The sequence below is a fragment of the Centruroides vittatus genome, unplaced genomic scaffold (genome assembly GCF_030686945.1).
Source record: "Centruroides vittatus isolate TY-2023 unplaced genomic scaffold, ASM3068694v2 contig_742, whole genome shotgun sequence".
NCBI lineage: Eukaryota > Metazoa > Arthropoda > Arachnida > Scorpiones > Buthidae > Centruroides > Centruroides vittatus.
This window is the reverse complement of record NW_027122478.1, coordinates 734880-748098: the sequence shown is the minus strand read 5'-3', so window position 1 is coordinate 748098 and position 13219 is coordinate 734880. Positions and strand designations below refer to the sequence as shown.

Below are 13219 nucleotides of genomic sequence, written 5' to 3'. Positions count from 1 at the left end.
CTTACTAGGGATATTAATACAATGAGGAAAAAAAATATATATCCCTGTTTCCTGTGGATATATTTAGTTATATCTTTATTACTCACTTGTCGATGTCGAGATGGTGATGCTGATTGGGCGTGCTTCTTCAGATGTCGACTCGCCAATGACGTCATCTGAGGAAGTGAAATAAAATTAACGACCTTGGCATTTCTTATCCTAAAAGAAGGACATATTAATCTAATACTAAAATTTTCAAGCTACAATTCATTTTAACGCATTTAAACTTTCTGTAACGTAAAAATTTAAGCTTAATAATATAAAAATAAATCAGTGAATGGAAACCGCGTGTGGAAAAATTAATCAAACTACCGTTTTAGAACTGTAACGGCGTCCTGAATGCCGCTATCGCAATCTTTTTAATTCAATAAATGCCGGCGAGATTATTAATATAAAGTAGAAATGTAGCAATTTTAATATTACTCGAACAGACTTTATTTGTTTTATATAATCAAAAAATATTAATGTCGACGACGAAGTGTGACGTTGTCAAGTTAAAACCGATTAAGGCGATTAAAGGAGTTCTTCCGCGTTTTGTAAATGAAAAGAAAAAAGAGAGATTGGTGTCATTGAAGTTATTTTATGCAGTTCTTTTAATGCTAGAAAGACATCTGGATGATTTCTCCTTAAAATTCTCAAAATTGGTCGGAATAAGTTTGAAAAAAAGAGGTAAGAACTTAGTTTAATGATTAGAGGATGTTTGTTTTGTTAGGGATATTCCGTTTTTTTCCAATGTTAATTGGCGTAAAAATGTATTTTTAAATGTTTATTTAAGGTTCATTTCCTTTTTGATGTGAAGAAAATTATCAATCTTAGTTATGAACTTCTAATCGGCGTAGAAGTTAATGTAAACTGTAATTATATAACCTTAGAGATGCGGTCTATATGCAAGTAGGGCCGCCGAGAGAGAAAGATAGGGATTTTTCCCCGAATCCATAGGGGGAAAAATCCCTGTAGTTTCTATTTCCTTATAAATTAAATGCTACTTTTATTAATTTATTTAATAATTCTAATTTTTTATCAAGCTTTTTATTAATAAAGAAACATTCTATACATTTCATTTGTTTAAAAACAAAAGAGGAAAGAAGTCCGCTCTACCCCGGGCCCAGTACGAGCTCTGGACAGTCCTATATACAAGTAATGCTTTTTATATTTTGTTATAAAATACATCAAACATAAAACTGTCCTCTCTTATTTTGGTTTTATTTTAATGTAAAACGAAAATAAGAAGAGAAATAATTGCTATTTCTTCCTTATAGTTTACATAAAACGCATTACATACAAGCAGATCACATTTCTAAGGTATATAATTATAGTTTACATTCATTTCTACAGGGACATAATCGTGTGAAATTTTTTACATCTGAGTATCAAAGCCAAAGAAATGTATCTTTGTCAATTAGTTCAAGAGTTTGAAAACAAACTGGAACTATTGGAAATGTGTGTAACTATTTCTTATACTATTCAAATCACAAAAAGCTTAAACCTATCTTAAACAGCCATATCTCAATTAGAAAAATGAATTGATATCAATATTCAAACTTTTATTTAACAGTAACAGTAGCGTTTTTATCATATTTTATTTGCATTTTTAATATCCATAAATAGTAAAAGAGTAAAATCACACTACTGTATTGCAAACTGACTGCATTTATTCTATGAGATATACACAAAATTGAATATCATTGACAGAATGAAGTTTAATTGTATACCTCCCAAAGTTAATTTTGTAAATGTAATAAATATTGTATCTTCTAACTAAATAGGTTTACAAAATTAAAAATTTTTAGCTTGTTTAATCTTTTGGAAATATAATTTCTGAATTATAAATATTCCTCAACTCATTACACAAATTTCTATGGATCAAGATCCACAGAAATCACATTCCTGGACAATGTGGTCCTCAGTTCTCCGACTAAGCTAATTAAATTAGATTGAGAAGCATTATACAGTAGAACCTCCAAACATTAATGTGATGATTAAATTTTCTTTTTAGCCTACAGATTGTGTAACTTTATTACCGATTGGTTTTATTATTTTCTTAAATGAATTTCAACGAAAACAAAAAGAATATATATATATAATGTTGGAGCGTATAAACTATATTACATCATAAATAATATGCCAGATAATTAGAATATATTGTATTGTTATTTTAATGAATTTTCCTGTTTTATTATTTATAAAAGCTTAGTTTATGTTTTGATACATCATTTATGGCTAATAGGCAATAAAGCATACCATAAATTAAACTTAAATATAGTTTGAATAATAAAATTTCCAAGTGCTTTTTTATTGACAAATCCAGAAATGATGATGAATGAGTTAAAAATAAACTTATTATTAGCATCGAATGTGTAATTAATTGCATATAAGTTTTAAAAAAAAAAATTATGCTACCACATGTAGAGAGATCTTATTTAATGATAAATTTAATTACTATTAATGAACTCAGCATGCATTAAATAAATGAGAATTATGATTTCTAAGAAGGAACGAATCATTTATTTTGAAGTTTTTTCAAACATTAACAATGATAATCTGATTTAGATTTATAGGTTAATTCTATTCATAAATAAATAAAAAGAGTTTAATTATCTAAGATTGTGATAAATAATTAGCTCTTTTAAAACAGACTAAAAAAACAAAATTTTAAATATAAGTTACTTACCACTTTTATTTTCTTTATTGTTATTGATATACATCTGTACAGACATAATTTCTGATTTTTCTTTAACTGGGGATGGCTGATCTGAATTTTGGAGAAAAATAAGAATTAAAAGATAATAATATATTTAAATAATTTATTTTGGTATGTATATATATATTTTTTCAATTAAGTCCAATCTTGAGAATAAATAAATAGGAAAGGAAAAAGGTTCCATCTAACAAACAAAATATTTTGTATTTGCCCATCCTGCAACCTTTGATCTCTGCATGTCTGCCTTTCACAGTGGGGCGTTCAAGAGGTTCCTAAGAAACACCACAACCAATACTTCATTCTAAACTGGATAAGAGTCATTTGACAAGATACACCTTGCTTGACCTTCGAACTTTGACTTTTGTAAAAAAACCGCTTACTTCTTAGAATTGTTTAACCCCTTCTACAAAACTTTTTCATAATAAAACGATTTTATTTAAAAATCAAACATATTTTGGAGGAGGAAAATTGTAGAAAAATAGATTCTTTTTTTATGTTTTATATAACCAGAACCATAAAATTTAACAACTTTAATATTTCTTAACCAGTTATATAACAGAGTTGCCTAATAAGCTTATAAAACCAAGAAAAATTACGAAATTATATTTTAAAGTTTTAATTATGTCAGCGTAAATTGTGCGGTTATTACACACTTACAGACCTAATTTTTTTTTTTTTTTAATCTTAGAATTAACAGTTTAAGATAACCCAACTTTAAATGTGGAAGGTGGATTCAATTTTGAACGTTTCTTAAGTAAAAAAATCGAAATTTTGATCACGTACGAACATTAATCAGCATTTACAAGTGAAATATAAACCTATAATCACTTGGAATCATAAGATATTTTCTCCCCCCCCCTCGTTCTAGGTCTCACCTTCGTGTCATTTAACGATGCCATTACAGTAACTAGAAGATTGTATATTATATACAGTCTTTCAATAATAAATAACCTGTGATTTTTATCCGCCGTCGTCCTAAATTTTATTTTTAAAAGGTTTATTCTAGTTTTTCGCTCTTAAGGAAGAAAAATAGAAAACTTTAATTTGAATGGATTAATTACGATTAAACTCACGCTCGTACCGATACATAAAATCAAATTAACTCTATGTTTTAATATCAATTAGAATTGATTGTAATTTGGACTAATTTGAACACTCATCACCCGCGATTAAAAATTTAAATTAGTCAATTCGAATTTCGAATTGACTAATTTAGGATCTCATTATCCAATAAGAATAAGAGTAACTTTTGTGAATTCCTATTTAACAAATCGAAATTAAGTTTCGTCTCATGGAATCAATGCGGCTTCGACGTGTATCTGTTGTTAGGTTGACTAAAATAGCAGAATTGCGTCATTGTTACGTAAATTAGGTTAGAGTTAGTGTTACAACTCGTTCGACTTTCGCCCAAACAGTTCAATAATCTAATTATTTATACGGTGCTCGTTTTGAACACGTAAACGGCTAGTAAAATATAATTAAATACGTCTTAAAATCAGATAAAATCGACCACTCGCTGTTACGCGTACTCGTATTTTGATTATTAATTAAATACGTTAACGATATTTGAATTTTTCTTTCGTATTCTTTCGCATTTTAATCCTTAAAAAAAGCTATTAAAAATTATGCGAATGTCATTCTATATTGTGAAAATATTGTAAGTGCACGTTATGAAATTGTTAGGAAACTGAAATTGTGCAGGAGGAAAATAAGAAAATGTTTGTTAAGAATAGAATGGATCGGGGTAGTAACACTAGTTTTTACTCAACGTTCGGTAATAATTCTAGAAAGAAGTGATAATATGTATGAATTTCGGCTCACTCGACGATAAACTCACCATAAAAGACTAAAGGATTCTCAAGAGGAATGTCTTTAGTAACGTATCCCATTAACTCGCCTTAAATATCATTGGTTAACTTTAAAATGCATCATAAAAAGGATTTAAATATAAACTTACCCGTTAGACGACTATCGACAGTTTGGAGTGGTCTAGAAAGTAACTCGTTGTCCCTGAAACGAAGTAAATCACATGATCAAACATCTCGTAACAGGTCGGTTGTGCCTCAAGAAAAGTTAGATAAGTTGTTACGAAATTCGGTATAAACGGAACCGGATATTTTTAAAGTACTCGTATTTAAATTATATATAGAAATGAGCTACGACTATTTTAGTTTTAGGAAATTATCGACCTCGGTCCGTATTAAAGCGCGCACCTGCGAAGTCGAAGAGTCAAATTGTCACCGGAATTCCTGATGAGTTGTTGGACTTCGATTTGCGACAATCCAGACAGGCAGCGTCCGTTTACGGCTTCGATAATATCTCCCTCACGAATTCCGTACTTCCCCGCTTTGCCACCTCCATTAATCTACCAAAAAAATAAATAAAATAAATATATACAGTATAAATTACCGTTGACGTTGCTTGGAAACTGGAATTTTATATAAATAAATATTTAACAGTTCAAATAAATTTTTCGAGTCATCTCCGCATTAATTCCGAGAAGGAAATTGACCTTAACGAGAAATCTTGATCCTTCGACACCGTTGGCTTCCATTTGCTCTTGCTTTGATTCACGGAATCTTCGATGAAGAAAATTGGATATTTTTTAAAAGGCTCTTAAGCATTACACACAATACGAATATGATTTAAATATCAAATATCCTTAATGGATAAGTGGATCGGAGCGTTGAAGCCATCCAGCATCCTGTTATCCTATTAAAATCAAATATCGGCAGATCCTATAATCACGCTTGGTCTCTTATCAGTAACGTTCTGTAAGGTGGAGCCTCGAATACCATTGTTGGGTGGAACCACGATCGTTCAACCTTCTCTCGACCAAAATTTCCGAGATTTTTTTCTTTCCTTTTAATATAAAAATTGGAAGTTTGAAAAAAAAACGCGACGCCATCACGGACGCCGCCGGGGAAATATATTTTGTCATCAAAATAGCGCGAAAACACTGCCGAAAGACCTGGAATAAATACAATTTTTTTATCCCTAATAACTGTACAAAGTGTTACGGTACTATTATGCATCATTTCAAACTACAGATACAGACCTGTCGCGAAGGTTACCCTTATAAGGTATCGGATGGGGTGCGTTTTAAGGCTACAGCCAGGGGTAACGTTTAACAAAACACAAAAAAAAAAAAAAAGAAAGAAAGAAAATTTACTTAACCCGTTCCGGCATATACATTATATAAATTTAAAGAAACATCTAAAACTCCTTCCCCGCTTAACCCCCGTTCATTTACTAAATCGGATTTCCGAGAACGCTGACGTAACGCTCTCCAAATAGTGTCGCCATCTGATCGCCATCATTCCAACTAAAGAATCAGAAAGAATTACGATAATTCTACGGTGTAGGCGTGTAGTGTCGTCGACTCGTTTTCGTTAATTCGGAGATTCGAAGCCTGATTAATAAATTCGGCAGGATGTTGCCCATTAAGTAATTTAACCACGTGTTTATTTTTGAAATTTTAAGTTCGTGCGCCGTCGTGACTAATAATAAAAATCTGTGTAAAAGTAGATAATTATAAGATTTCTTTACGTGAGGTTGTTATTATTTTTTTTAATTATTTGCCGTAATATAAAAGAGAGTTTCGTGAGAGAATTTAGTTATTCCAGTTTTTTTCGGTCCTTTGCCGTAATTTGCAAATTAGGTTCTAAAAGTGCGTCTGGTGCACAAGATGCCGGGGAATAAAATAAAATCGAAGGGCATGCAAGAAAGTTTTTTTTCTAATTGTATGCATCGATAATTCGTATGTCCTTGGCCTTGGTCAGTTTACGAAAGTGCGACCTTGTACAACTTTCCCGACGTCCAACGATGGCAAATTAAAAAAAAAATCGAGTTCCACGTTTGTTTTCGAAATGGTTTCAAAAGAAAAAAAAACGTTTGGACGCAAATACCGAAATCTCTTAAGGGAACCTTACTAAAGGGAAATACAATCCGTTCTTTTTTTAGCGCCTCCGTTACATTTCGCCCATCGGAAAATTTAATAAGAGGCATTCGATCGAGGCGCACAAATATCCGTAGTGGGCGGTCGAGGTTAATCCCGACAGTTATGCGGCGTAATTCTACCAGGAAATGGTGAAGAAACGGTTAGAGTTATCTATGCGTCGCGACCTTTGAGGTTAGTTTTTAAACGAGGTCGAACGTTCTCTCGTAACAACAACAAACAACAGTCATCTGATAATTGCGCGTATACGTAGCTAGCGCCTCACAATAGCAACTCTGTTGACTGTTACGCAACAATCTCGGAAGTTTTTTCCTCTTAAGAAATACCTAAGTTCCTTTCTTAGCAATATCGTTCAACGTCGTCGTCGTCGTCGTCGTGTTTTAACGACGCGAAATCCCTTTACGAGCGCGGATCTTCCGAAACCGGAGATCTCGGTTTCCGAAATATGTTAATGGATATCTTAATACCAAAATAGGAAATGATAGATGGAAGAGGCAAATATGTCGAGATTAGATATCGCACGCGTTTACGGTAAACGAATGACGTCAAACGTTGTGGCGTTAATTAGACAACGTAGGAAAAAAGTCTATAAAGCTAAACTACTGATAGTTTCTATCCTAAAATCGTCCACCGAATTTTGGTCAAGCGAAGTGTCAGCGAGTAAAATGACACTGACACTTTTTTTTAATGGTTGCAAGTACGAGGCACGACACACTTACCCTGGACACGTGAATGGGTCGAGAGGTTTCGGATCCACCTCTGATACGAAAGCCCCAAGGAGATCCACCGACTAACGTCACTACATAATCTCCGGTCATGTTTTTAGTTTTTGGTAGAGAGCGCGACAAACTCGGCTATCCCGGGTAAGGCACGTGCACACGATGGTCCCCACCCTGTTGCGCGACGTTACGAACCGTCGCTCATGCGTGTTGCACGACGACGATTCTCGTTGGTAGTGGGAGTCGGAGTTTTTTTTCCGTACGGTCTCCAGCTGACGGACCGAGCTCGAAATCTTCGCATCCGATGTGAACATTAACCCTACTACGGTGTCGCCATCTGACGAGTCGTTAGGGCGTTAACCGGATACAATCCCCGGAAAGGGTAATTAGTTCGGCTAGGAATTCTCTCCCCCTCCGATTACCGTGGGAGATGATTACGAGAAAACGAGCTTTAAAGCGTTCGAAAATCGATTTAAAATAGAAATTTTCTCATTAAATTTGCTAATTTATTTATTTATTTTTTTACAAATTAAGTTTTATTTGTAGATTACGCGGTAAAATTTCTTTTGGATGATAAATTCGACACGGCGGTAAATACTGTGTCGCCATCTAGTGGAATGAAAACGTACTAAACTGATTTCATTTTTAGCTTCTAATAGAAATAAAAACGCGCACTAAAGATGCTAGATTAGATTTATAAACACACACTAGCCGTTGAAAATTACGTCTTCGAGCTATAACGATTTTTTCCAACCGTTTTAAATATTAAAGTTCCAAAAGAAAAAAAAATTAACCAAACTTGAATTTTCGAACTGGTTGAACGAACTGTCATGACGTCAGACGAACGGGCCAATCGGATGAAGGCGTTCGGGGATAGAGAACAGAAAGAGCAGACATTTCTCAAACTCTTTGCGTCGCACAGGTGAGTGTGTTTTCTATCATCGATTAAGTTTCGATCGATTATGATAATTAGAAAACGGACAATCGGTCGAGCCACGAGAACGAAGGACGATGGACGAAACGAGATTTTCGGACGCCTCGGTGGCCATTTTTGGTCACACCTGGACGGTAACGATGTAGGTTAGAAGTCGAAAGGGTGTGGTTGGCTACCTGTTAAATTTTCTCTTCGTTTTGGCTCCTATATGCCGTTCTCATTCGATACACACCGAGTACGAATATCAAAGTGGTGTGAAGAAGTCTTAAATCGCTAAATGACTTAAAGGACAAGTGAAGAATGAGTTATATTACCACCCCCGATTGTGTTCACTTGTCTATACTTTGTGGAAGAGTACACGCGAAAGAAAACTCTACATTCATTTAACAATCGGTTCCGACTGAATACAATAGCTGTGCGCGCAACTGTGTGAAAAATCATCGATTTTCTCTTCTCGCTTGCAAAAAATCGATGATTTTAAAATTTTGCTAAACGCGCGATGTCCCAAAATATATAATTTTATTTACTCTTAGTTGACGCTTCCAGTTTGAATATTTTCCCTTAAGCAATCCGATAATTTTTTTTTCTTTTTTCTTCTTTTGCGAAGGTTTTAAAGGTCGTTGACGCGAATAAAGTCGAGTAGATCGAAGAAATTAGCACGATTTAAAAGATTTTTGTTTTTTTCCCCCCAAGTGTGCACTTCCGCCATTTTCGTTTCCGCTTTAGCAAATTAATTCCGAAAGTTGAAAATTATTTTTACTCATTTTTACTGATAAATTGCAAGAAAAATGAAGGGCGAATGGACTAATTTTTCGAGATCGGTAGAGAATTTAATAGATAATAATGCGTTGGGCAGTAATAAAATATATTGCCACCACCATGGACTTTGATAAGAGTCGGGAAGAGTTACGTAGGTGAATTATTCCACCTACGCTTTAAAACAAGTACAGGTACGTTATCACTTGTAAATGGCAAATTCTTATTCTGTAGAAAATTCCAGTTATAATAGTTCGTGTATTATGTCATTGTATACAGTTCGGATTGATGACGTAATTTTCCACTGTCTTTTCACCTCGCTCTTAAAACCTACTCTATCTTTTTTGATGTTGTGCGATGATAAAATTATTTTATGTTTTCTGGATTTTTGGCTATGGCGCAACTAGAACATATGTTTGAGGGGGTCCAATGTAGAAAGTGAAAACATACATTTATCCTGTACCACTACAGATGCAGCCACTAGTGTTGCGGATGAAGTGAATACACTCCTATACACACTCTCTTAGATATTGCATATAGGAGTGTATAAGCACATTGTCACATTAAAATCCCTTTCCTAAATTTATTTATAAAGGTAAATAGACCTCTCCCTGGTCACATTAATGCACTTTTGCATCATCGTTCTTAATTGATGACTCCTACTTTTTTTACATTCCATAGCATTCCAGTTAGACGGGTAAATCATTGATATAAACAGAAGAATGAGACTGCTGTTTATCTTTTTACTAGTTTGTCTAGTAATAGCATTATCTGTTGCAAAGAAGGTGAGTTCATTTGTTTAGTAAATTATAGAAAGAATTATACATAATCTAAAAGCCTTAATCTTCTTAATTTAAAAAAAAAAAAATGATTATACTTTTCCAATTAATTCAGCATCATCACAAAAATCATCATGAAAAGAAACATTTTCGGAAAACTGAAATAGAAAAGGACATGCTGGATTTAATTGCGGAGGATGATGCCGAAGAAGAGAGGAAAAAGAAGAAACTGAAACAGTTTGAGAAATTAGATGATATTATACTCAATGGGGGATATGATGAAGGTTTAATCCAATTTTGATAAATCTTATCCTCGAAATAAACTAAAAAGAAGTTATTACAGTTTGCATTTCTAATTCTAGATCCTTGCCGTCGTCACCACTGTGGAGCCGGAAAGCACTGCGAGATAGATGCCGACGGGAAACCGGAATGTGTGTGTGTGAAGGCCTGTCCGAGAGAATTGGACGAGAGAAGAAGAGTATGAAGAAAACTTTGCTTAACAAATATTAATATTTATAATGTTAAAAAATGATAGCTTACTATACTGAATGATGTGATTTAATTTTTCAAGGTATGCAGTAATCATAATGAAACGTGGGATAGTGACTGTCACTTGCACAGGATGCGTTGCCTCTGCATGGAAAACGACGCACTCTGCCGTCACAGAAAATATAAACACGTTCATATTAATTACTATGGAGGATGTAAAGGTAAATTAATATAAAGAAAGAAAGCAAATTTTATAAGCATTTTTGACAACTTATTAATATCCAAATGCAGAAATTACTCCTTGCAGAAAAGAAGAGCTCGAAGATTTCCCTCGTAGAATGAGAGAGTGGCTATTTAATGTTATGCAAGATTTGGCTCGCAGAGCGGAACTAAAAGAACCCTACATTCAACTGGAGAACGAAGCAGAAAAAGCGTCGTCTCGCAAATGGGTGAATGCCGTAATTTGGAAATTCTGCGACTTGGACGTCCATCCGCACGACAGGTACCGATTTTTATCCAGTTCATTTCCAACCAGAAGTGCAATTTTTAAACAAGGTTTTAAAGTGTTTTGACGTTTTTCTAGAGTTGTAAGTCGCCATGAACTGTTCCCAATCAAGGCAACCCTACTGTCTATGGAGCACTGTATAGCTCCATTCTTAGATAACTGTGATGCTAATAATGACCACAGAATCACTCTCCTGGAATGGGGACAATGTCTGGGACTTGACAGTGGTATTTATTACTTTTTTTTTTGTAAATATTTAAAGAATTGTTGTATAAAACAAATTAATTAAATTTCAGATGAAATCGAAGATAAGTGTTCCATGATAAGAAAGAAGCATGGATAAGGTTCAAAAGCAAACTGGAAAAATGGTGCTAATCAGAGCCACAGAAAGCTTAGCTTGCATATCTCTGGAAATATCGGTATAACTTCTAGATGTAAAAAATCAAAATCAATCTTCATCCTAAAACAATGTAACTGGCAGCTAAAATTATGTATATGGTTATTGTCTTATTACTCACTACTCATGGACAAAAAAAATTTTGATATATATATTATATATATTTACTTAATATAATTATCACTGCCAATTGTTATTTAATGTTATCTGTATTTAATAAAATGAATATTTCATAATCATCCATTAAATTAAATTACAGAGAAACACACATACACAACAAAATCATTATATTTACCTATATGTATATATAGATATTGTAATTTTGACATAGAAGTTTTACTATTAAAATGATTTTGTAATAACTGAATTAAAGGACTACATAGGATCACTACAATCGACAAAAAAAAGGCATTATTCCATTTAACACTGAAGTTAAAATACAAAACTAAACGATATCGTCAACCATATCAGTTAATTAATATTAATTAAAATGTTTTTTTCCGTCAATTTACATATTTTGGTTTTTATGATACAATTGTTAGGCATCAAATTTTTAATTTTTTTTTTGTTTTACATTTGAAAAATGTAGTAAATATTTCTTTGTTTGATTTTGCTGGAAGATTACATTACCACGTATCGGTTGCATTTCCTTTGGGTTAAGGCCCATTACCCTGATTACTGAAAGACTTTGTTGATTTGGTTCTCCTGGATTGCGACGACCACATCGAAAACAGCAGCATTCTGTCGTAAAGATGTTTAATTTGTTATTCCGAAAAAACGTTTATCACTATAAAAATCCAAAAACAAAAAAATTCACAGAAAAGCTTGGTCGGCCAATCAAATTTCTTGGTCGTACTGTTGTAACAGTCTCGATATCTACAGATAGTTTTTGTAGACAAGTAGAGAGTAAAAGGGGTCGTGAACTGAAAAATAAATTAATAAATTTTAATTTGTAATTAGAATTAAATAATATTTATAAATTATTCTTAAAACTGCATACAAATATATTATACATGGTAACAGAACATGATTAATAATTATTAAGTGAATTAAACCAACAAAGTCATTGAAATTAAAAATTCTATAAATCATAGGTGTTCAAGAGACTACTGTTAAGTCATTCTTGCATCAAAATTAAACTGCGTTAATGAGTGAATCAGCATCATCACTACTAACTTGCTATTAAATAAATATTAATTTGAAAACTATAACTTTGGAGTGACTACACTCAAAAATATAAAAATGACATAAAAAACTCCAATTGTTTATTAACTTATTACTATTAAATAAAACTTCAAAAAAAATTTTTCCTGAAAGAAGTTCACTAATTCAAGATTGTTTTAGATTTAAAATTCAGTAGAAATATTTTGTCATATTTTACAAAAAATTCAAACTTCACAAAGAAATTTTCCTAATTTCTAAATTTAAAAAGTCTTTAATTGGATTAATTTGTTTTTATCAAACAAAAAGAATATGTATTATCTGTGTAAAGATTTTTTTAAAACTTATTTTTATCTAAAACTACCACACTATTATATGAATGAATGAATGAATGAAACAAACAATAATCAAAGCAAAATGTTCACATCATGCTACGTGACACAGATTGAATTAGAATGTAATTGGCCAAAAAGGTTTTGTTTACAATTGTCAATTTAAGAAAAAGTCAATTGGTCAAATAAACCAAAGTTTGGCAAAAGTCGAGACATTTTCAACTCCTGGCAAAATGGTCAAACAGTTTTTGGCAAAAGGAAACAAACTGGTAATTCATATCTACTTGTAGCAGTTCATATACTAATGCAAACCTAGGCTTATGATTGAAATGTCACTATAGCTTCTGCATGAAATGTGAAATATTTTGGAAAAAGATGCAGAGAGATGTTTCATCAATTCTTACGAGCTATAAGCTTATCAAACTTAGATTCAGATTTTTCATTCATTT

The 13219-nt window shown here is 32.7% G+C and overlaps 3 protein-coding genes across 6 annotated transcripts in view; 1 reads left to right on the top strand and 2 right to left on the bottom strand.

Annotated features, from left to right (window-relative positions):
* Positions 1 to 7818, bottom strand: part of LOC136981046 (vinexin-like) — a 32096-nt gene extending 24278 nt beyond the window's left edge. The window contains exons 1-5 of one of the 3 annotated variants that reach the window (XM_067277314.1): positions 7418 to 7818; positions 4954 to 5105; positions 4698 to 4750; positions 2711 to 2791; positions 87 to 155 (exon numbers count right to left, since the gene is read on the bottom strand). In XM_067277314.1, coding sequence (XP_067133415.1) covers positions 87 to 155; positions 2711 to 2791; positions 4698 to 4750; positions 4954 to 5105; positions 7418 to 7516 — 454 coding nt within the window. In that variant the 5' untranslated portion in view covers positions 7517 to 7818. Of the gene's footprint in view, positions 1 to 86; positions 156 to 2710; positions 2792 to 4697; positions 4870 to 4953; positions 5106 to 5917; positions 5945 to 7417 lie in introns of those variants that run through there. The other 2 variants (XM_067277315.1, XM_067277316.1) reach the window with 2 other exon arrangements.
* A 364-nt stretch (positions 7819 to 8182) lies between these two features.
* Positions 8183 to 12221, top strand: LOC136981057 (SPARC-like). Of its 2 annotated transcripts, XM_067277334.1 has the most exons (8): positions 8183 to 8339; positions 9789 to 9892; positions 10002 to 10170; positions 10249 to 10364; positions 10458 to 10596; positions 10667 to 10877; positions 10959 to 11107; positions 11177 to 12221. In XM_067277334.1, the coding sequence occupies exons 2-8, from the start codon at positions 9830 to 9832 to the stop codon at positions 11221 to 11223; spliced, it is 894 nt and encodes a 297-aa protein (XP_067133435.1). In that variant the 5' UTR covers positions 8183 to 8339; positions 9789 to 9829; the 3' UTR covers positions 11224 to 12221. The 2 variants fall into 2 exon arrangements, with proteins under 2 accessions (XP_067133435.1, XP_067133436.1); XM_067277335.1 differs by lacking the exon at positions 8183 to 8339 and having other exon boundaries at positions 9756 to 9892.
* The window catches only part of LOC136981058 (uncharacterized), a 55910-nt gene continuing 54503 nt past the window's right edge, over positions 11813 to 13219 (bottom strand). Inside the window, exon 10 of the mRNA XM_067277336.1 lies at positions 11813 to 12200. The gene's annotated coding sequence lies outside the window, so the exon portion shown is untranslated. The remainder of the gene's footprint in view (positions 12201 to 13219) is intronic.